The sequence below is a fragment of the Xyrauchen texanus genome, chromosome 27, assembly GCF_025860055.1.
Source record: "Xyrauchen texanus isolate HMW12.3.18 chromosome 27, RBS_HiC_50CHRs, whole genome shotgun sequence".
In the NCBI taxonomy this organism is placed as follows: Eukaryota; Metazoa; Chordata; class Actinopteri; order Cypriniformes; family Catostomidae; genus Xyrauchen; species Xyrauchen texanus.
The window spans coordinates 32,173,206-32,198,482 of record NC_068302.1 but is presented as its reverse complement, the minus strand read 5'-3'; the positions used below and the strand labels follow the sequence as shown (position 1 = coordinate 32,198,482).

The 25,277-nt window shown below is 37.1% G+C and overlaps 2 protein-coding genes across 2 annotated transcripts in view; both read right to left on the bottom strand.

The window, feature by feature from the left end:
* agbl4 (AGBL carboxypeptidase 4) overlaps positions 1–25,277 on the bottom strand; it is a 503,648-nt gene that overhangs the window by 113,596 nt on the left and 364,775 nt on the right. The window lies entirely within an intron of this gene.
* Positions 1,786–23,524, bottom strand: bend5 (BEN domain containing 5). The gene is made up of 6 exons (XM_052095125.1): positions 23,248–23,524; positions 21,446–21,567; positions 14,485–14,857; positions 11,726–11,874; positions 9,398–9,611; positions 1,786–8,633 (listed from the first exon to the last, which is right to left on the bottom strand). Exons 1-6 carry the CDS (start codon positions 23,414–23,416, stop codon positions 8,437–8,439), a joined length of 1,224 nt encoding a protein of 407 aa, XP_051951085.1. The 5' UTR covers positions 23,417–23,524; the 3' UTR covers positions 1,786–8,436.

Genomic DNA, 25,277 nt, shown 5'->3' with positions numbered 1-25,277 from the left:
TGAAGCATGGTGGTGGGAGCATCATGCTGTGGGGATGTTTTTCAGCAGCAGGAACTGGGAGACTAGTCAGGATCGATGGAAAAATGAATGCAGCAATGTACAGAGACATCCTTAATGAAAACCTGCTCCAGAGTGCTCTGGACCTCAGGTTCATCTTCCAACAGGACAATGACCCCAAGCACACAGCAAAGATAAACAAAGTAGTGGCTACGGGACAACTCTGTGAATGTCCTTGAGTGGCCCAGCCAGAGCCCAGACTTGAACCCGATTGAAAATCTCTGGAGAGATCTGAAAATGGCTGTGCACCGACACTCCCCATCCAACCTGATGGAGCTTGAGAGGTCCTGCAAAGAAGAATGGGAGAAACTGCCCAAAAATAGGTGTGCCACACTTGTAGCATCATACACAAAAAGACTTGAGGATGTAATTGGTGCCAAAGGTGCTTCAACAAAGTATTGAACAAAGGCTGTGAATACTTATGTACATGTGATTTTTTTCATTTTAATTTGTAATAAATTTGCAAAGATTTCAAACAAACTTCTTTCATGTTGTCATTATGGGGTATTGTTTGTAGAATTTTGAGGAAAATAATGAATATAATTCATTTTGGAATAAGGCTGTAACATAACAAAATGTGGAAAAAGTGAAGCGCTGTGAATACTTACCGGATGCACTATAAGTGTGTATCAGTTTGATTTTCTGATGTAGATCAGTTCTGTTGTCACTGTGATTGTCAACTAACAAGTTTACAGACCGAGCATGAGCGCACATGTACTCCGTATGAAAGCGTACGCAGACCGACTGCCAGTCTCATAACACCAGCCATACTCTGATATTATTTTTTTTATTATTTATTTGTAACATCCTCTTGCAGTTGAATTCCCTCTCTAACATGCAATGTTCAGCAATGTAGAGAACTATCGTAAATCCTCATGAAAATGGACACCTCACAATTCATACAAATTTGATAGGCTGCAGATAAATATATATGATATCATAATGCAAGCTGTAAAATATCGCTCAAAGGCCACCGCATGCAGCCCGTGTGTTGAGTAGTGCTGAGCTAAAATCTCCCACTACTAGAAGAGGGGTTTTAAACATTTCCTTATTTGTCTTTTTCTACTTTATAAAATGTCAATGGCAGAAACAAAAAGTGAGGCAGAATTTTGCCATTGCAGTTTTTAAATGTACGAACCTCAAAGTTAAGTATTTTATTATTATTTAAAGGTGCAGTCAGCGATTTTAGCCATTCTAGAATTTCCACAAGCTGAGCCATTGGATTAGCCATGCCCCCACTTTCCAAAATCCATTCTCCAAAGATACCAATTAACTTTGAGACAATAAACGAGCAGAAGCAGTTTTTAAAAACAACAGCATCAAAATAGTACCCTAAACTGACAACTGCTTTGAACAAAATGGCATAGAAGTGGCATCAACATTTTGCTGCAACTACAATACTATGAGATAGCACAAAATAATTAACAGGTAGAAAGCATCAGACACCAGGGTGGCGGACACATTTTGTTTGCCGTTTATAGAGTCAAATGCAGTCACAGAGACCGGTGAGATATCTCAGGACACTTATTTCATTAATATCTTATGAGTAGAAGAAACATTTGTTATATACCTTTCCATGAAAAAACAGCTTATAGCATCTTAAACTTTAATGTTCATAGTATACATTTAAAAACTGCTGTTCATTTTACACCAATTTATTTAGCAAGGTGCTAAAACTTGCATGCAAACTCAATATGACAAAAGGGGTCTATGATATCATAGACCATTACACAATTTTAATAGTTAGTAGTCTTTCCCAATTCTAGATATTAGATTTTAAAGCTTCATGATCTACTGCTTTTAAACATGCCCATGATCTGGCTGCAAGGCTATCTATTCAAACAAAAATGTGTCCCTTGGTGAACAAATAAAACAACAGCTCACACTGAGAGGTTTTTGTTTGTAGAACAAAAGTCTGAATTTATTCTGTTGATCTGTACACACTGAACAAGAGTACTCAGACTGCAGCACACACATACACGCATACACACACACACAACTAATGTTAACCAGCAAAACCAGCTGCACACATGTGAGGAGGGCAACTGGTTTGCATGGAAACATTTGATTTTCTTTCGGTTATCTTTCTTCCTGTTTTCTGGAGGCAGACACAAGGTGCAGTAAGGGCCAAGCCATATTCAGCCTTTAATACAGTACGAATAAAAGTTCCCCACAGAGTGTCCCGACTTAAACTTGATCTGTGTGCAAGTAAACTGACCTAACTTATTGGGAACACAAATTTGGGAGTATTGCAAGCAGGATGGGATGTATTTATAAAAGATATCCTGCTGACAAAAGCCCAGGGTCAAGGGCATTAACCTTACACCGTGGTAAAACCAATACTAACCAAAAAGTCACCATATCAAGAAATACCCACAACCACCCATAAATGCAGACCTGAAAGAGAGCATGTTCACAGTTATTTTATCCGACATTCACCATCAACATCTTTCCAAAAATTATTGATTAATACATATATAGTTTATATGTATATATAGGTTTTTAGATATTTCTTCAGCAGCAAGAATGAAGGAGATGGTTTAGACAAGATAAAGACACAAAACGTGACATGAAAATGCATAAATGTTCAGATTAAAATGCAATATGGTCAATTCTGAACTTATTCTGGTCTTGAGGTCAGTTCATGAAGCCCATCTGCTTCATATCTTAAGATATGACATTAAATCATTGAAATGTACACATGGCAAGTGTTCGTTAACAAATTCACACAATTTGCTGTCTGTAAAAAAATAAAAACAAAAATAAAAAAAATGTGCGACTGATTGCATTTTTGTGGACGAATAAATTCACGAGTGCTAATCGTTCAATACACCCATATTTCTGAGTAGCTACAAGCCAGTTTTTGCAGAATGAAACACAAATTAGAGACTTTGTTTTCAAACTGTTTCACAAAACATTTGTTCACAATAACAACAAAAAAAAATTCTTTGGGAGGGAACCGAACCACTTTGGTAAGTTAAGAAAACTCTTTACAGTTCATGTACTGCACAATATCAATCCCACCACCACAAGTACGCAAGACTTTTACATTAGTTACACTCTGCAGCGACTACATTGGGATTAAATACATTAACTGCTGAGGACCACACTGCTGTGAGAGTAAACTGCCCAGTAATATTTAGGTAGATGGTTTAGATTATTAGGTATCTTACTCCAACAGTAGGTTTGTACTGTAAAATAAAGACAATGTTATATGTCCACAAATAGATTCTGCATTCGTTGATTAATATTTCATTTAAAACAGTAATCTCAAGACTGTGAGGTAATTGGTTAGAGGTATGTATCTCTTATTTGAAATATGTAACCAAATTTTACAACATGCTGGATATATTATCTGACCTATGCTTTATTTTTATTCCAAAGCTCTTGTTGCAATAAAACTTACACAGATAACTGTTTTTACTCATGCAAAGCTGGACGACCTCCATAACAGTAGAAAAATTAGCACCATCCGTGGTAACACAGATTAGACAACCCATGCCTGCTGGTAGCACCATCAAAGGGATACAAATGTAATTACTAAGAAAGAAACATAAAATATAAACATCTTAATGTGAATAAAGTGAGGATAAAAGTGTACAGTACATACCTAGACAGACGATAAGCAGCAATGAGGTAGGACTATGACACTACATGCTTGTTTTTGGATTATAACCTTGTGTTTTATCAAAAATATTTTTTTTCCCCACTTTCACTAATAGAACTGAGAATTTTGTGTAATAAATAAGAAAGGCTCTGAGTGGGTTCCTTTAATATAAGTGGTGAATTTGTGAAATAAAGTGAACCGCACTTGAGGGTTAGCAACAGGATGTTGCAATTCTTGTTATAGTGGAGTACTGGGCAGTTTTTGTAATTACTGTGGCATGTGGGCGGGTCCTCAGCATTTGATTGACAATCTCAGTATGTACGCTTGTAAAGCAGAACAAAGCAATTCAAAATTTCCCCCACAGAACTTTCCCATGACGCTTTTTTTTTGGCATCAAATAATACAAATCACTAAACAGAGGATTAAAGAAAAAAATATATTTTTTTTCCCCCCCATTCTGAATATAGTCATATTCACAAACATTATCTAAAGGTTAATGCTGTTTTGATATAAAACAGAGAACAACACAGATCAGGCAATTAACATCTGGACAGAAGTCTGAGCACAGCAACACCGTATAAAACCAATAGACATCGTCAACAAAAATATATTCGTCCTGTATCTTTCTTTCTTTAGCTTAGATAACTGTAGACAACCATAGCAGGGGCCATTTTTTGTGCAAGTTCATATTTATCAGACTGATAACAAACAGTCTATGCTGAGATTCCACACAATCCCAAACACCAATACGCATTCAGATTTTATGACAACACGACAAAACATCTGCTGGCCAACATGGCATGGACAACTCAGAAGATACGTTGAACCCTCATGTGCTTTGCGCTGGTCTTACTTTATGCACAAAAACACAGACCAGAGCAAAGCATCACTAATACACAGCCACTTAAAAGCATAGGCACCAGACTGCAAAACAGATTCAGGCTCCCAGATGAGAGAAATACAGCCTCTGAGAGGCTATTGGATTACATTTGTAGCCTTTTATCCTATAAATACTGTACATGATTGTATTTAAAAGTCTGATTTTCCCTGATGGGACTCACTGGTTTCATCTCATCGCTGAAGAGACTTTAAATTTTTAATTTTCCTCGGATCTGAACGCTGCTGTGCCCGAATTGAGTCTCTGCGCGGCTGCGAGACAAAAAAGCAATGAGCAACACATAACGCTTTAGTCCTTCTCAAGGCAACGATTACACTTGCAAATCTCAACACGAAAGTATGACCACATGGACTGGTGATAATGTTTGGCAATCATTCAACCTCGGCACACCTAAAGCTGTCTTTTTCCAGTATACTCGCACACAGTACATAAGCTCATTATGGAACATTAAATATTCAATAAGTGTGGCAATACATATCACACAATATCTACAGAAAAAAAAGAATGAAGAAGAGAAAGACATTCAGTGGAACAAAGAACCTTATTACAATCTGTCCTCTCGTGTAATTACCTTGACATATTGGAGGTAACTTGCGGTAAGAATGAAAAGGAATATCTTTCACAGGCTCAAGAGAATGAGAAAAAATGGCTGCTAAACTGCTTTTGAGAAGCAGAAAACTGATGGCTAATTTATGTTTTTGCAAAGGAAATGTCAGAAAAAATGCATGCGCAATAACCATTGGCTAGAAGAGGAGTTTTCTCCACACCTTTTTTCACAAGCATTGTTTAATGTTGACTTTAAATTATTTTTTTTATTGACTTGGTTAAAGGGATAGTTCACCCAAATGTGAAATTCTGTCATTTACTCATTACTGTCATTAAAGTTGTTCCAAACCTGTATGACTTTCTTTCTTACAGTTACATTTTACTTTTATTGTATGGAAAAAGATGCATTGAAAGTGACTGAGGCTAACATTTTATCCACTTACATTTTCTTTTGTGTTCATCAGACATTAGGGTTTTCATTTTTGGTTGAACTATCGCTGAACTATCAATAAAGCCAACACTGACTAATTTGTATACATTTTTTCAAAGGATTAAAGTGCTATGTTGCTGAAGATAGAAAATGACTGCCTTGGAACAGAAAGGTAGGTGATGACGGTCTCCCATCAGAAATTACTCCAAATAAAATTTGATTTGTCTGTAACAAATGACTCACAGTGAGGTGAAATTCATAAGCATTAAGATACCTGCAGTAAAAATTCATGAAAAGTTTAAGATACAGTATGTGTTTCCGTCATTAAAGATTATGTATTTATGAAGAGCCCTGCATTATTGAAAACATTTTTGTACCCGGGACCTACATTAACAGCAAAACGTCACATATACACTGTAAAAGTAGAAATTATTATAAACTATATAAGAACCAGTAAAGACAGAATGACAACATTGTCTGTCTCTTTGAACCAGAAACTTAGTGAGATAAGGTGCAGCCTGGATACAAATGATGAAATGTCCAAAACATGAGAATATATTCCAGATATACATTGAAAATTTCTCCCTACCAATACATTTACTCTATAAAAAAAATAAATAAAAAAAAAGCTAAATTAACCCAAAAAAGAAAGAGCGAAAGGGAAGGGTGTATGGCAGATCTGTGGTTAATTCACAGTTAGCAATATGGCATCACAGTCAAGACCCCAAATCTGCAGGAGCCGGCTTTTCTTTGTTACGCCGACAAGTCACACAAATAGTATGCGATGAAATAAGACAGGGTACACTCAGGGGAGACAAAGAACTAAAGTGTGGATGGCATGACTCAATGCAAGTTGTCACGATATCTTATTTCCTCTCCTAATGAGTGCGCCCTCTACAGGTGGGCTTGAGCTAAGACCCTGCGGTTTGTCTGGCCTGGAGGAAGAGGTTAATGTGTGTAACACTGAGTGCTGCTGACAGTTTTACCTCGCGTCCACACACGGTGCCTGGCATCTCTCCACACTCACACAGCAAAGTGCAGTTAAAGCAATATAAGCTCATATTACAATCACAGCTTGCTATAAAACAGAGAACACAGTTCCCAATGAATGCCAGCTGGAAAAAGCCCCTGCAGCCCAGCTCTGATTTCCACTTACCCTCAGCCCCAAGTGTAATTTACGGCTGGTAAAAGGTCTTAAGTGGTCACCATCTCCGTAGACCTGATAATACAATAACTCCTGTTCCATGGTTAGTTCATCAAGTTGACTAAAATCAATTTGGATGTGTTCCTTTTTGTTTACAAGACACTTATGTTATACTTTATGCTATATATTGTATGGTCTCTGCTGCTTTTGTATACAACACAATATCAGCACAAGTACAAAAAATTGATTTTGGCCCTGTCCCAAATGCCGCTCTAAGCCCTAGCGGTCCTAATCTGATTCAACATTTTGGGAACGTTATGTCATACAAAATGTCAAATATTAGTCCTCTACGGAGTCTGTATTGGTGCAAACTCAGCAAAAGGGTGCAAAGCACATGTAAACATCCTTTAGATTCATGACATGGCACAGTACAGCCTTATAGACATCACAAAGCTGCTTTTTCCACTCTCGGACCAGGGCTATCAATTGGTCAGATGGGACCAATAGTCTCGGACATTGAGCCACATGACGAAAATCAATATGCATTCTCACCATCAGACAAATAGCCACGTTGCCCTAAAACCTGCCCTTAATATGCCACTCTGGTGTCTAGCATGCCCTCATTTGGGCTGACAGAGTGGCTATTAAGTGCTCCATTCGGGACAAAGTCTTGCACATATGGCAATGAAGTAATCTACTCTATGTCCATTGCTGTCTTCCAAGTCATATTAAAATTATTGTATTTATAAGATCAGCACACACGAAAGCCTCAACCATGTCGGAATAACCAGTGGGAAAACTTTTGCAGAACACATCGTTTATGTTTTGACTCAAATCATTTGAACACACGTCTCATCGTAATAACGACTTCTGTACTCGTAGAAATTCCCAGCAGGACTTGAAGGCAGCATATTAGCTCAAGAAAAGTCAACAAAAGGGAACACCATAGGTATACTGATGATGTCTGGGAATATCCAAATTTACATTTTAAATGTGATCTCTTTGCCTGTTCACAGCTGATCTCCAAGTAAATGTCGCTAATCCATATTTGAGGACAATAGTTTAGCACCATTGACTACATGGGACCTCTGTATCCCTAACAACCATCAAGATCAGGCAATCAGCAGTCTTTTCATGAAAGCAATTAATGGGAGCAATTGGGGCTAGATTGATTAATTGAACCAATCATTCATTAAGACGATGCAGGGTGCGACCCTGTTTAAAAGTGCATCATTGCAACTCTCTATGTTAAGTACCTTTAGCAGATGGTCCCTATGAAGTGGCCAAACTCCTCTTAAGACTTCAAGTCTAAGCCAGCATTTATAACACCTCCCAAATATCCTCCTGAAATAAGAAGACTTCTGCTGAAGGAAAAACTTTTCTTTAGTAAATTTTAGGACATGTTCTGACACAGAACACAAGCTGATGTGCCAAACACATTTTTCTCAAACACGATTTAAAGGATCACTCCTGTCTAACATGCATTATATTCAACCCCTCCCGGATCCCCCAATCAAAGCTTACAAAATTACGTCCCACCCTGCCCCATTCACTCACAGAATGCGAAGGCAGTGTGGAGAGAGGTAAAGCTGTCAGACAAGCTGTAAAACAGAGTCTACGAGAGTAAAAGACAGAAAGGTCTTGGGAAGGTGTCAGTGAAAATCTCAGTTGGCAGCGCCGGTGATTATGTGCACCTTCTCCACCAGAAGTCCTCGAGGAATAGAATGAGCTATAGTGACAACTTCAGTACACCCCTACAGGCCGTCATAAGGGAAGTTTTCCATCTTCACCGTCTGTTGGATGAGAAGCTTGGACTCTCGCCGTTCCTCATTCTTGATGGATTTGTTTATATCCATGATCTTTTCGCAGATGTATTTGTTCACTTTGGATAATCGCTGGGTGATCTCTGCGCTGTCGGCCGTTTCTTGAGACACTCGGTCATAGAGACACTCTGGAACAGAATATTTAGTTAGGACCAGGAATTTCAAACAAGACAAAATAAATAGTTCACCCCAAAATAACTATTCTCTCATCATTTACTTACCCTTATGTCGTGTTAAACTTCTATGACTTTCTTCAGTGGAACAAATAATGTATTTACTTTGGAGATGTTTTGTCTGTTTATTCATTCAATACAAGCGAATGCTACCAAAAAAGATACAAAAAAGAACATAAATGCAGCAGAAAGGTCATTTACAAGACCCAAATGGTTTAATACGTTTTCTGAAGGGATCAAATCAGTTTTGGGAGAGAATGGACCAAAATAAAACTCCTTTCTCACTGTACATTTTGCCATTGCAGTCTCTAGGCATGATCATGATTTTAAGCTCGATAGCACTTCCTAGCACTTGACACATGCGCAGAACGATAAATGGTGCTACAAACTATAATCAAGCTTAAATTGATGGTCGCCAAGACGAATTTATAGTGAAAAAGAAGTTATATTTTGGTCTGTTCTCACTCAAATCAGATGATTTGCTTCAGAAAACATTGATTAAACCACTCAAGTATTAGGGATTACCTTTATGCTGCCTTTATGTCCTTCTTGGAGAACATCTGGTCAACATTCACTTGCATTGTATGAACAAACAGACATCATATCTCCATTTAAAAATTGGTATCAGCCAAAACGTCTATATCAATGCATCCCTACTATACACCCAACCTAATTTAAATACAAAACCAGGCCCTCTAATTTAAGGCTAGCGTATTTACCTCTGACAATTTTGAGCTTGCTTGGTGAGAGTGGTGGTTTGGGTAGGGCATCTTTCTTCTTCTTTGTAGCGACACCAGTCACGCTGCGGTTCTTCAGGGTTTCTGTGCCCCAGATCATCACGGCCAGGTTTTTTGTGAATTTCGAGTCTCCCTGTGTCCGTTGTAGCTGGTGCCACTTCTCCTCCTCCACCCAAATTCCCCCGCCCAAGTGCACCTACAGCAGATACGTGCTTCTTTAAATATGCAGCATACACACACTCCAGCATGTCACTGACAAGATTTTGCTTTCACATTCTACCACTTCAGAGCAATGTGGTTTATTCCATGAAGTGTTTCTGAGACAGGGTAGCTTTGCTTTCACAATTATTTAAATAGCTCTGTTTGTGGAGGTTAGTGCAAAAACATTCTACAGTATATGTCATTTGAACCTGATTGACAGTAATTTGTGTTGCATGTAGCTATGAGTTCCATGCTCTGTAGGGTCCTGCAATACATCAGCAGGGCCAGTCTAGGGACTGTCATACAGATTCTGATCAGCATACAACATAAACACAGGGTTTCCGAGTTCATTAAGTGCAGTAATGTGTTTTGACACATACAAGACAACAGTGTTGACTTTCAAGCCACAAGACTTTTAAGGAGGACACAGCCCAACAAGCCATCAGGTGGATTGATGGGCAGCTGGTTAATAACAGCTGAGGTAATGTGCCTTCTGCTTTCTCACCCTGAGCAGTCTTCAGGCTTGGATCCAGCAGCTTTTCCCCAATGCATCTAATGTGCTTTAGGCCCTGGTCCAGCAGACAAGCTTTTCAGTGCTCTTAGGAGATTTTCTATTCTATAGCTGCCTGTCACTTAGCACAATTCCTGTGGTACAAAATAATTAATGCCAGATATGTGTGTGTATGTATAAGGGCCTAATTTGCTTTTGTTGGTCACGCTTGAACTGAGAACCCTTTCAGCATGCAACACAAATCCCCCGTCATGTGAGGTGGGCGGAGGAACGCAAAACGCAGACCCAATGTCTGCTAACAGGGCTCAAAATCACAGCAAGCATTCTGGTTAAAAGGCCCTCCGAGACTGATGGAGGTGAGGGAGTGGGGGAATTTTGCTAGTCAATTAGACAAACCACACCACTGCAAAACATTAAAAGAAACACTGAATCACATTAACACGAGGCACATCAGTGCAATCACCAATAGGAGACTAGGAAACAAACACTATTCTCTCCTGATGGTCCATTTCTTTAATGTGGTTGGAGCATCTCATGCGAGTTAAAGACAGAAAATCGGGCTGTAAAAGGGGATGTCTTTTGAAGGCAAATGGCTAAATAAAACTGTACTGACTGACAATTTGCTGTGCTGTCAGCTTAATCGGACTCAGAGAAACGCATCCATAAGAACAGACATTCGGAATTGTTTGAGAGTCAGTAACTAATTAAGTAGACTTATCTGATTGGCTGGCTATAGGCAGCCAATTAACAATAACACTTCTAGCAGTAAGAGGAAACAGGGTTTTTATCAAGAAACAAAGTTGTATTTGCAGGAGCCCTGCTGATACAAGTGCTTTTTAGCAAATTCCAAAAAAAATTTTTTATCAGGTTTAGCCAGCTCCACACTAGCCGATTTTTCCAGAGATTTTAAAGTGTGAGCTTAATTTCCCACACTAAATGACAATGAAATCAAAAACAGAGGCACAAAAGTCTGTTTTTATTGAACATAATTTCTTTCCTCAATGAAAGCTGCATATGGACATACGCGTTCTACAGCAAGCCTGGAGGGGGTAAATAGGCAATCGCACACTTTCACAAGGTTATCGCTTCCTAAATCACTATTGTACAATTGTTTATGCTCATGTGGTACTCCTGTTGTTATTTCAGCGAGCTTCACATGACAGGGAATCAGATAGAGAGAGTTGCAGTGAGTTGTTATGTCTGTCACCTCTCCACCATTTTTAAATCGGTTTAAAGTGTGTCATACCTCTGACTGAAGAGAGTGAGATCTCAGCAAAACTGTCTGCATGTGGACACCTTTGACCAAAATATTTTTTTTATGATTCAGCTAGTGTGGTGCCAGCTTTAGTGGCATCAAATCTTTGAAATATATACAGAGGGTCTATTATTGTGGTATAATCCATTTCAAATGGTTGGCCTCTTCATATATCAGTCAGATGGTCTCTTCATGCCTAAGTAGGCAGTTTTGGGCCCAAAAGCTGCAAATTGGACCAGAGCTTTTGCAGTTTTGTCGAACATCTGGCTATGTGAGACTACTAATTAAGAGGCTATGAAAATCATAGAAATACATACACACAAATACAAATGCAAGCACATACTTTGCCATCGTTGAAGGTGTAGACGGTCCTCGGGGAAGGGGAGTGGGTGGAGCTAGTATTGGCTTCCTCTTGACACACGTCCTGTGGCTCACTTATTGGCTCCACCACTTCTGATTTGATTGTCTGTGTGCCATTGTCATGCATTGGCTCTGTAGGAAGGAAAAAAATTGACAACCTATCAGTAAAGCACCATTTAACAAGCGAAAGCAAATGTAATCCTGAGAAAGTGTTCAAGACAGACGTTCCTGCTCTCTAATGAGTTCTGCAGTAAGTCCTGGCCTGCTTGTGTTGGACAACTGCCTGAAACAGGGCTCCCCTGTGCCTCGAGACAGCCGGGTTATTTTAGCTCAGTAAGCTGGCTTGGTGGCTGTCAGCACTAAGCCCTAATGTATCTGTTGAGTTTTAATATCGGTCAGTGCACTACACTCCTGACCCTAAAGCACCCTGGTCGGTCTAATCTGCAGCCTGCACCACCAGCTCGCTCCAGCCCACAGTCTGTTCCCCAGACACATACAAACGCAGCAGCTGGCCAGGACACTGGCCTGGGAGTTCTGGACACCATGTTCTCTTTAAGCATTCTGTACTGTAGTCTTCATCTGATGAATAATAATGCCCCACTGTTTAAAGCTATGAAGATTACTTTTGAATACTTGTGTGTAGTAGGAGCAGCTTTTTTACTTTTATTTAAATAGTCTAGTAACATTATTTTTACCATCAGATTTAAAAAAGCTAATGATGACATGGGAGAGAAGCACTTCAGCTCGCACTTGATTGAGGAGAGGAGGAAAGAACAGATCTAAGTCCAGATACACTCCAAACTTTCCAAACAGATTAAGGTGATGTATATCGCAGAGAATTATAATACAAAAATGCAAAATAAGTAAATACAGAAGCAGTGTCATCGTGATGTAAAATGGAGCCGTACCCGGCGTTCCGTTTGAGCAAACCTTGCCTGTCAGCGCGTCTAAAAAGGAAACACTGTGCCGTTATCTACTGTATTTAATGCAAACTTTTTTAAAGTTCAAATAATGAGGCAGCGGGTTGTATAAATAAGCACAATCTCCGAAACTGGCATTTGTCTGTGCGGTCAGAGCCACTTATATGGATCGCATGAAAAACAGTGTAAGAGATTTTCAAATTTCTCCCGGCTGATACACTGTCTCGCGTGGAGACGCTCATCACTGGTGCATGCTTGCTGCAGATAGATTTTGTTAACAGTGATTGCTCGTGACATAGCCAATTATAATATGAGTGTCAGGTTGTGTACTTATGGTGAAGAAAATCAGAGATACGCAGCTCTATAAAGAAGAAAGAGTTTGTAAGAGTTAAAGATGGATCGAAATCAAGTGAACAAAAAGGCGAGAGGGTGTAGTCTTAGCCCATTATACAATGCAAATATGTTTTTTTATTTTTTGTCTTTTTTGGTTTGTTTTTTAATATAAATATCTAAAACTCCTTATGTACATTTATATTAGCAGCTATACTGCAGAAGAAAAAAATGTTATCAGAGAATTTTGAATATAATTTTTAATACATTTTAAAATGTATAATTTTTATGTATTTTTTTAATCCTTAAAACAAAATATATTTACCTGAGAAGCAACATATACGATATTTAGACTTGCTTTTAGAGCAAATATCTTGAATATGAGTATATTTTTTCTTTACTTATCTGGCAGAAGTACGAACAAGTGAAAAAATACACTTATCAAAATACACTTATATTTAAGATACATTCTCTTAAAGCAAGTCTAAATATCTTATATGTTGCTTCTCAAGTAGATGTATCTTGTTTTTTAAGGATTTGTAGACAAAAACACTTGATAACAACAGGATTTTTTGCAGTGAAATTTTTAATTAATTAAACAATAAAAATCCAATTAGTTTTTCCCCTTTAATTCAGTGAATGTCATTTAGAGGTATTTTTAAAAGATGATTTTGTCTTCATTATTAGTAAGCACGTTTATTACAGCCTTTTAAGTCGGGAACTAGCTGAATAATCACTTGTCCTTAATCTGGTTAAGAGATAATGATTAATCTTTGCAATAATCGCCTGTATAATATAATCATCATTCTAACAATTGCTTTTGAACAATAATAAAAAAAAAAAAGATTGTGTATTAAGCTCTACTAACACTGAACAATAGTTTTATTACACAAGTAAAATTGTGAACAAGAAAAAAGTGAGCATTATAAAACAGATTCTGATTGGATTAGCTGCATTGAAAATGTTTGTAAAACAGGCATATACGCACACCTGTGACACGCTATGTTTGTGCACGAGGTGGTTAGAGGGGAGGGGTTTAAAAATAAGAGGGCTTGGTGATGTAATGTCAGCTGAAAAGCCAAGTAATTTCAGAGAAGGAGCAAGTAAATAAATAGATGAGTTTAAGAAAGGTCAGTGCACGGATGAACTGGGCAAAATAAGAAAAGGAACATTTAATAAGGTTGTAAATAGGGTAAATTTTGATTTCATGTTGAAAATTTGACACAAAAAAGATGTATTATACGATTAAAAAAATATATATAAAAATGCTCTATGAGGTCTTTCACCATTTAAATTCAGAACAATTAAATTCCAAGATTTTCAAAGAGTGATGACAATTCGGCACTGGACCTTTTTTTGGTGAACATTTTTTTGTGAATATTTAACACTTTAGTGTTATTTAGTCACATCAGACTTGGTGTGAATAAGCCTTTAGCCAAAGAACCATCAAGTGTCAATATGTGTGAGGCACATGCATTCATTAAAATCTCACCGCTGCCAAGCCTCATGAGCAGGACGTCCTGCAAACGTCGATTAAAGTCACGCAGCTCCTTGACTTCGGTCAGCAGACTCCCGTACTCCTTAAGTTTTTTGGCTTGCTGCAGCAGCTGCCTGCGCGTGCGCTCCAATTCCTGTTGCAGCCGTCTCATTTCCTCTTCCTGCTGCCTGTAGCTGTGCACCAGCTCCTCGTACAGAACGCGAGGCACCACAGCTTCGCCCTGATCCTCTTCTTCCTCTGTTGTGAGTCTGTCCAGCTCCTCTCCTTCCATGCATGAGTTGACAGCGTTCCTCTCCAGCCGTGCCACCACCGCGGCCAGGCTCTTTGAGGAGTTGGAGCTGGCCCGCTGTTGTTCCTGTGACTGAACCTGCATCAGAAGGTTGAAGGTGTAATTCTTGACTAGTGCATATTGCGTACAGGTATAAGTACATAATACCAATCTCTATGGTGGGAACTCATTCCTGTTCCTCAAAGGACCTTCCTCAAGAGTTTAGTTCAATCTCTAATCAAAAACCGCTGAACATGGCACTGAAGATCTTAGCGTTCACCAAAACTGTTTCAATAGGAGTAAGTCAACAAAGAAAAGAAAACTGCACCTATCAAGTGATCACTGACTACTGTGATCCAGACGCCGGAATAATCTCTTTGACTATAATCTGGATATATGACAGGTTATAAAGCTCTTCTCCATCATATGATCATTATTTGATGAATTACTGCTGATACGATCAATAGAAATTGTACACAATCTTCTCTTAAAGAATTTTTTTTACAGCCTGTTTGACTGTAATAGTGCAATGTAAATAACACCGGGTAATTTTTGCGAATGAAGCGCAATCTATAATAAGCTGTTTTAAATAGAAATTAGGTGCGTTTGCACACAGGACCCATTGGAATGCACTCTAAACCTATTTTATCTACACAATCATTTGCAATATAGGCTTTTAAGAAACATGTAATTAAATAGAAGTCCGTCAGACTTAAAGTTGACAGATGCACCGTAGTGACAGATGCACAAACAATTTCTGCTCAGTAAATAAGACTGAATCTAGATGACAATTTGAATGTAAATGCAATCTTTCTCGTCATGTAAAATAGGTTTCACGATTATAAAGTTTGTAATAGTGGCAATGCCCCACTTCCGATAAATATTTTACAGATTATAGCAATTATCACAGCTAAAACTCAATGTGGGAATATAGAGAACTTTATTTACTGAACAGAACCAAAGCTCTGTATGCTGTCAGTCAAAGCTCAACGCAGGTCTGTTGTTAAAGCCACACAGCGGCTTTATGACACAATATGAAACATGATTACCTGAGAGAGTAGTGGCTACTCTTCGCATGTGAAATGATTAACAATATTTACTCAAGAAGGGACTGAATGCCCAGATATTTTTACACTGTATTTTACAAGGAACGTGGCAAGCAATACGTTTTTGCAATCAGGGCATAATGTGGCATAATGTAGCACAAGCGCAACAATGCCTGCAACTGCTGCAGCTCAACGTGAGAGTTAAAACATCTCCTACAGATGTGATTACTCTAAATAGCCTATTGTATTCCATGTTGTATGTAGTGTAAAAAACTAAACAAAATCAAATAAAATGGTTTTATAGCTCCATAAAATAGTTTAACCATGAATATAACTCATACTCAAACAAGATTGTTTCAGAAATGATAAAATATTAAATTTTCATTGCCTGTTTTCCCATATTTGAGTTCTAAAATGAAATGGGTAGATCATGTTGAACTAGTAAATTTAAAAAAGGAGATGTTGCAATACAAAAGGTTTAGCACACCTGGAGTAACCAATGTCTGTCAGCTTGAATTATATATATATATATATATATATATATATATATTTTTTTTTTTATCTTCTTTGGGTGTCTGTTGGGTTTAGATATTGTTTGCACAATGTTTGTTGTTGTTATTCTATAGTAGATTGCATCAAAACTTAGGCTAATTAATGCATTTTAGCCAACTGTGACTTTACCTTTATTAAATAAATTTCTGATGACTTAATCAGCAGAATAATCGTTAGATAACTAGATTACAAAATAATCTGAAAAAAATAATCAATAGTAACAGCACTATAGTCAAAGACAACACTTCTTTAGACATGCTTGTGTTCCAGCTCTCCCACGCTTGCATGAGTATGAATGGAAGCAAATAGAACACAAAGTCTAGTGTGACCCTGGAGGATGATAGACTGCAGGAATCAGACTGATCTATAACAGCAGGCGTATCAAGATGATTACAAAATTAAAATGACTACTGTTGTCAAAAGTGCAGCCCTGAGGGAAAAAAAAATAAAATAAATAATCTCTCTCACACACACACACACACACACACACACACACACACACACACACACACACACACACACACACACACACACACCTTAACCAAATACATTTAAACTCAGATTTTCATAATACCTGACATTTAATCTTAGAAAACATTCCCTGTCTTAGGTCAGTTAGGATCACTACTTTATTTTAAGAATGTGAAATGTCAGAATAATAGTAGTGCATGATTTATTTCAGCTTTTATTTATTTCATCACATTCCCAGTGGGTCAGAAGTTTACATACAATTTGTTTTTGTAGCATTGCCTTTACATAGTTTAACTTGGGTGAGACATTTTGAGTAGCCTTCCACAACCTTCACACAATAGGTTGATGGAATTTTGGCCCAATACTTCAGACAGAACTGGTGTAACTGAGTCAGGTTCGTAGGCCTCCTTGCTCACACATGCCTTTTCAGTTCTGCCCACAAATTTTCTATTGGATTGAGGTCAGGGCTTTGTGATGGCCACTCCAATACCTTGAATTTCTTGTCCTTAAGCCATTTTGCCACAATTTTGGAGGTAAGCTTGGAGTCATTGTCCATTTGGAAGAACCATTTGCGACTGAGCTTTAACTTCCTGACTGATGTAATGAGATGTTGCTTCAATACATCCACGTAATTTTCCTTCCTGATGCCATCTATCTTGTGAAGTGCACCAGTCCATCCTGCAGCAAAGCACTCCCACAACATGATGCTACAACACCATCCAAACTGTGAAGCATTCATGGTTGAGATGGTGTTGTTCAGCTTGCAAGCCTCACTCTTTTTCCTCCAAACATTACAATGGTCATTATGGCCAAACAGTTTTTGTTTAATCAGACCAGAGGACATTTTTACAAAAAGTAAGATCTTTGTCCCCATGTGCATTTGCAAACTGTAGTCTGGCTTTGTTATGGTGGTTTTGAAGCAGTGGCTTCTTCCTTGCTGTGCAGCCGTTTAGGTTATGTCGATTTAGGACTCGTTTTACTGTGGATATAGATACTTGTCTACCTGTTTCCTCCAGCATCTTCACAAGGATGTTGATTGCTGTTGTTCTGGGATTGATATGCACTTTTCACACCAAACTACATTCATCTCTAGGACACAGAATATGTCTCCTTTCTGAGCGGTATGATGGCTGCATGGTCCAATGGCGTTTATACTCGTGTATTATTGTTTGTACAGATAAACATGGTACATTCAGGCATGTGGAAATTGCTACCAACGATGAACCAGACTTATGGAGGTCTACAATTTTTTTCTGAAGTCTTGGCTGATTTCTTTTGATTTTCCCATGATGTCAAGCAAAGAGGCACTGAGTTTGAAGGGAGGTCTTAAAATACATCCACAGGTACACATGCAATTAGCCTATCAGAAGCTAATTGCCTAAAGGATTGACAACATTTTCTGGAAGTTTCCAAGCTACTTAAAGGCACAGAAACTTAGTGTATGCAAATTTCAGACCCACTGTAATTGTGATATAGTCAATTAAAAGTGAAACAATCTATCGGTAAACAATTGTTGGAAAAAGTGCACATGCACTTTCATGCACAGAATAGATGTCCTAAACAACTTGCCAAAACTATAGTTTGCTAATATGAAATCTGTGGAGTGGATACAAAATTAGTTTTAATGACTTGAACATAGGGAAGTTTGGGGCCCCCTGCTGGAGCAGCTGCCCCCGCGACCCGACTTCGGATAAGCGGTTGAAGATGGATGGAGATGGATGGATGGACTTGAACCTAAGTGTATGTAAATTTCTGACTTCAGTTTTTAACCACTCCACAGATTTCATATTAGCAATTCATATATATTCACTGGCGGCCAAAGGTTTGGAATAATGTACAGATTTATCTCTTATGGAAAGAAACTGGTACTTTTATTCACCAAAGTGGCATTCAACTGATCATAATGTATAGTCAGGACATTAATAATGTGGAAATATAATTTATACAATTTGAAAAACATGTTCAGAATTTCTTAAAAGTACTTCAAAGAGTTCTCATCAAAAAGTCCTCCACGTGCAGCAATGACAGTTTTGCAGATCCTTGGCATTCTAACTGTCAGCTTGTCCAGATATTCGTGCGACATTTTTGTTAAGATTCATAACAGTTTTTCCAATTATCTGTTATCCAATGTCTGTGTTTCTTAGCCCACTCTAACCTTTTCTTTTTGTTTTCTGTTTCAAAAGTGGCATATTCTTTGCAATTATTCCCATAAGGCCTGCACCCCTGAGTCTTCTCTTTACTGTTGTACAAGAAACTGAGGTTGAGCAGGTAGAATTCAATGAAGCTGTCAGCTGAGGACATGTGATGTGTCTATTTCTCAAACTAGAGACTCTGGTGCACCTATCCTCTTGTTTAGTTGTATCTGGGCCTTCCAAATCTCTTTCTGACTGAAGACTGTACTGTACACCTTTGTATGAATTATTCAGGGTTTTTCTTTGGCAATTTCAAGCATTGTATAGCCTTCATTCCTCAAAACAATGATTGACTGATGAGTTTCTAGAGAAAGAAGTTTCTTTTGTGCCTAATATTGACCTTAAGACATGCCAGTCTATTGCATACTGTGGCAACTCAAAAACAATGTTAAGCTTCATTTAACAAACCAAATAGCTTTCAGTTGTGTTTGATATAATGGCAAGTGATTTTCTAGTACTAAATTAGCAATTTAGCATGGTTTCTCAAGGATAAGGTGTTGGAGTGATGCTGCTGGAAATGGGGCATGTCTAGATTTGATCAAAACCTACTTTTTTCAAATAGTGAAGGTGCTGTTTTTTACATCAGTAATGTCCTGACTATAATTTGTGATCAGTTGAATAGCACTTTAAAGTACCAATTTACTTCTGAAACAGCAAAATCTGTGCATTATTCCAGACTATTGGCCGCCAGTGAATATATACAGTACTGTGCAAAAGTTTTTGGGACTTACGAAAAATGTTGCATAGTGAGGATGTCTTCAAAAATAATGACATAAATAGTTTTAATTTATAACTCAATGTCATACAAAGTCCAATAAACATAAAAAAGCTAAATCAATATCTGGTGAGACCACCTTTGCATTTAAAACAGCCCCAGTTCTCCTAGGTACAATTGGACACAGTTTTTCTTGGTTGTTGGCAGATAGGATGTTCCAAGCTTCTCTGAGAATTTGCCACAGTTCTTCAATCTATATAGTCTCAATTGCTTATGTCTCTTTATTTAATCTAAGAGTGACACGATGTTCAGTGGGGGCTTTGTAGGGGCCATGACATCTGTTGCAGGGCTCCCTGTTCTTCTATTCTAATCTTTTCTATTTGCAAAAATAATGTTTGGAAGCCTAACATTTATATTTCGTATTGACACACTAAAGCTGAACATATAAATAGCCATCTTGAGATATATATATATATATATATATATATATATATATATATATATATATATATATATCTTAACCAGGAAAATCCACATATTGGCCAAAATATTGCTAATTCACAAAGAATCTCATTATTGCATATTTAATGCTATTTAATAGAGAACCTTAGAATTGAGTTGTTGTAATGAAATTAAAATTAAACCAGTCGGTATAGCAACAATCCAAAGCGATGAATCAACTTAATTCATATTCAAACAAATTTATCTAAAGACAATTAAGCTATACTAATTAATTATGGCATGAACTTCAAAAGCATACAAAACCAGATTGTTAACCTAATGTATTACACAGGTAAGTAATTTATGATAAACATATGCCCTTTTTATATCTTGCTGAATCAGTCAGATTAAATTAAACAGCTTAAATGAAAACAGAGGTTGAGATACAATAAATAATTGCCCTATAATTTGATGGACTACATTGCAAAATTCATGTTCTATTTCTTTTAAATTATCAGTTGTTTTTATTTTCCCAAAATGTATGTAGAATTCAGGTCTACAATGAGCTGAACTTGACAAACCATAAGATACAATGGAAGTTAAATAAGAATAAAGAACAAACATCTACTAACAAGTAGTTGTCACTGATAAGTTGTCACTGATAAGTTATTACTGAACTAATAAGACTTGAATACTTCAGTCACAAAAAGTGACAACATTTTAAAAGTCAAAAATTCCTATTACCATGCCATTGTTCATTAAAATATGTAACACTTGGCATTTTTAATTTAACATTGTTTTAATAAGGACTGTAAAAAGAGCTCCTTTACTCTCACCAAGCATAGTGTAGTGGGTTATTTACTTTAAAACTTCTCCCATTATTATTAGCCTTATTAGCATTATTTATTTTGAGAATGTTTCTAAAGTAGGGAAATATAATTAACCTTTATCTTCTCTGTAAAAATCATGCATTTTAGATTGTGCACCAATGTTTGTAAAGTTAATCAAATGACTTAGGCCAACATTTTTCATTAACGCAATCTCTGTTTGAAACATTAAATATAAAGCCAAATTCCATAAGTCAAAACATTCTTAACTAACGTTTCCCTTGATTTGTTTGCAGAATATAAATACAATCTTAATTTCAGTAGAAAATCCCTGCTGAGCCATTTATGATCTGACCCTTTGTTTACAAATCCACACCACTAACATCTGAATTCAATCAGATGTGCTCTACCCTTTCTTACAAAAGAATATGGTCCAACTCTACCTTTTTATGTCTAAGAGGCATTCTCTCCTCCCCAAAGTGATTCTCCACTGTGTTTCTGTTTGACATCTTGGGTGTTTTCATCTTTTTTTGCATAATACTGTGCTCAAATTCCTCAATACTTTCTGAAAAAGAGGAAGCAAATGTCAGGAGTGCAAATAATAATTAATCGCTGTACTTTGGATGAAACAGTTAAAACAACGTTAAATGTTAAAATTCACCCAAAAATTACAATTGTGATCATTAACTCACCCTTATGTCTTTGTAAACATGTATGACTTTTACCTTCAGCTAAATGTCCAAGCTGCTTTTTGTCATACAATAAAAGTGAGCGGCTGTCAAGCAAGATTTTGGAGGCAAGACTGTAAGTGAATAATGACTTAAATGTTATTGTCTGTTCTTCACACAATGTTAGAATATTATTTGGAATGTAGCGCACAAGTCATATATGGACTACTTTTATGATGCTTTTAAGGTTTGTCCATATTGTATAATATCATTATATGGAAGAGAGCAGCTCAGACATTCTTCTAAACTTATCCATTGGTGTTCCATGGAAGAAAGAAAGTCATACAGGTTTGGAATGACATAATGAGTTAAAGATGACAGAATTTTAATTTTGGATGAACTTTCCCTAAAAGTATGAATCTATTCAGTCTTCTATATAGGCCAGGAATGGCAAATGAGACTCCAAGTCGACCACAACAGATTGAAGACTGCTTAAATTCAAGCAAACTGATTTACCAGCTTAATAAAACCCGTCCTGGAGTCCAGACTTCTGTTCCTAACGAGATCAGGGTTGTAAGAGCAGGTTAAGCCACACATGTAGATTAGTAATATATCTAAATAGTCCTAATTAAAGGAGGAGTGAAAGAGGCTGGTGGTCATCACATCTTGAGTTTAAGCAGGAAGTGACATGACAACAAATCTGCCACCAGCACTGGTTTAAACACCACAAAACACTTAAGTCTTATTCAAGGCGTGGTGGTGATTTAACATTATAATATGCTGACTTAAGGGTTAAAAACAAAATGAAGGACATTAAAGAAAACACTACACAAAAATAAACCTTGCCTTGTTAGCTAACGTGATGACAGTATTACCTAGCTGCTTGGGCTAGGTGAACTAGCGGGTAAAAACAAATAGACATTTAAAATTATAAGCCAAACAAGAGATATTTCACAACTTTATCTGTTCAAAGACACAGTTTCTTTACTGTCATGATAATTGTATTAGCATATTCTCCATCGACGTATGAAGGAAGCGTTAGCAGCTTGCTAACACGCCTAGCAGCTTGAGCTCCTTTCTTCATTTAATACACATTTTTAATTGCTGTTACCTTCTAAAATAAATAAAACGTTTTCCACACACTTTCTTCTTCAACCTTAAATCTTAAACACTGCTGGTAAATCACAGACAATCTTCTGCCTCTCTGTCGCGAATGAAGAAACATCGTATTGGAAATGAGCTAAAACAACACAATGTTTCAAACACATCAAAGCTGTCATGTTTTCTCCGTCTCTATCCATGAATCACATCCGACCCTAACACTGACAGATTATAGCTTTAATTTTCCCCAAATACCTCCAGAAAACAGTCTAATACATGTCCATGCCAGCCATGTGAAATTATTGCTAACACTTTATAAAACAACTTTCATTATTAAGTTGCATAACATTTCTAACACATCGAACGTGCATGCACACATGAGCTGTGAAGCATTATACACTAGTGCAATTATGCTTATTAATGTTATTAATGAAGGACATTATTATTATTAATATGATCAGAAGAGCATAACTCACCTGCCAGGGCGAGGATGTGTGCTTTGGCAGGCTGGCCTGTTCCTCTCAGCACCACATACACCTTCTGGTTATCAAAATCTCTTTTGTGCACAGGCTGGAAATCTTTCACGTCTGACACAGGTAACGCGTAGCACATGTCGTCCTCCAAGAAACGCACGAACGCGTACATTATTTTTGCTCTTTGGTCCTTAATCTTTGGGATAGGGCTTGAAAGTTACCCTCAAAAAAGATGAGTTAAAAAACATATATAAACACAAACAGGGGAGAGATTGTGGAGGAAGCCTCTGCGATTGACTACTTCTGTCTGGATGGTGCGTATCAAGTTCAGTAAATGCAGAGCGCGCGCCCCTCCCTTCGGTTAAGACTGTACTAATCAAAACAGAAAGCATCGAGGACTGTTTTAGGGGTTTCGACTATACTTCTTTTTTTTTGTAAATAAAAAGAGATAATATTACTAAGCTTCAATTGATTTTAAAGTACCATTCCATCTGAAATAATACTTATTTATTATATATTATTAATGATTATAATAATATTATAATATAAATAATATATAGTATACTATTATTTTAACTAATTATATATTTTAATACTATAAGCTTTTTAAAAAACATATATATATATATATATATATATATATATATATATATATATATATATATATATATATATATATATATATATATATATATATATATATATTTATAGTAGCTGTCAGGATTTTATTTCAGTAAACTTGAATAACCATTTATTATTTATTTATAAACATGGTTAGCTTAGACAACACAGTATATGGTGATCATTTATTTTACAAAGTTAATAAAGGAACACTTCAGCCCAAAATAACAATTCTATGTTTTTCCAAATATGTATGACTTGAATTCCTTTATGGGACACAAAATATGTTAGGCAGAGTGACAACCACAGTCACTATTCACTTTCATTACATGGAAGACAATATTATGATAGTGAATGGTGACATTCTGCCTAAAGTAAATAATAAGTCAAATATATTTGTAATTAATAACGTGCCATAATTATTTCATTACCTGGTACTGCCATTATATTCAAACATATTTCAAAGTAGAATCTCTGCCCGGTCTTGGAAATAAGATTTGGTACTGAAAACTGCAGAATGATTGCACTATTGTTGCATCCTTTTGAATTTACTAAGAGATAAATCACATTGGTCAGATGTCGTCTATTATGTAAAACATCAACATAAGCGTAAGGATCACTTAGGCTAAAAAAGGCCCATGCTTACCTACTAACACACTGTGGCTTTCCACCTCTGAGAAAGAGAGTGTTCAGTGTGGCATCTACGTTAATGCGCTTTCAATATCTCTCATATCTCTCTCATACAGCACAAAAAAATCTTTCAGCCAGCCAATCATTACCATAATCGATTCATTCACCTATTACTTTTGTTCTGCACTGATGGTTTCAGCTGAATGCTGTGAGAGAAGAGGCATTCTTTAGGATCACAATTAACTGTATCAGTGCGTGTAGAGGAGAATGTTTCTGCCAGCATGCTGTTTTGCCATCCCTGCCATTCTCTTTTCCTTGTTTCTTTCCAGATGACAAAGGCTATCTGACAGAAAAGGAACACTTTGTTATTGTAAAACAGGCAGGTTGTTACACACAAGGACGGATTTCTTCACTTGTACTTTAATAACGAGAAAGGCACAGTCAATAAATGGCACTAACAATTCGTTCTGCTTCGACTGCCGTAATTGAAAAGTAAGTGATGCAGAACTTTGGATGCTTTGCCTTTTCTTCTTTTTTCTCTCCATTTATTTCCTTTCATTTTATGTCACTGTTTGTGTCAGATCTGCGATTGAGTCCTGAGCTGTTTCAACGAAATTGCAGAGATGAGGTCTGCTTGAAGGAAAAGACGGCAAAGTCGGTTTTCGACAAGGGCAAACCATAGGCTCCATAAGGCCAACAGACAGAATTTACTTTCTTTCAATCTAATCATATACTGCTTAACGCATAATCAGAAAAATGACAGTCATTGTGTCAGAAGCTTC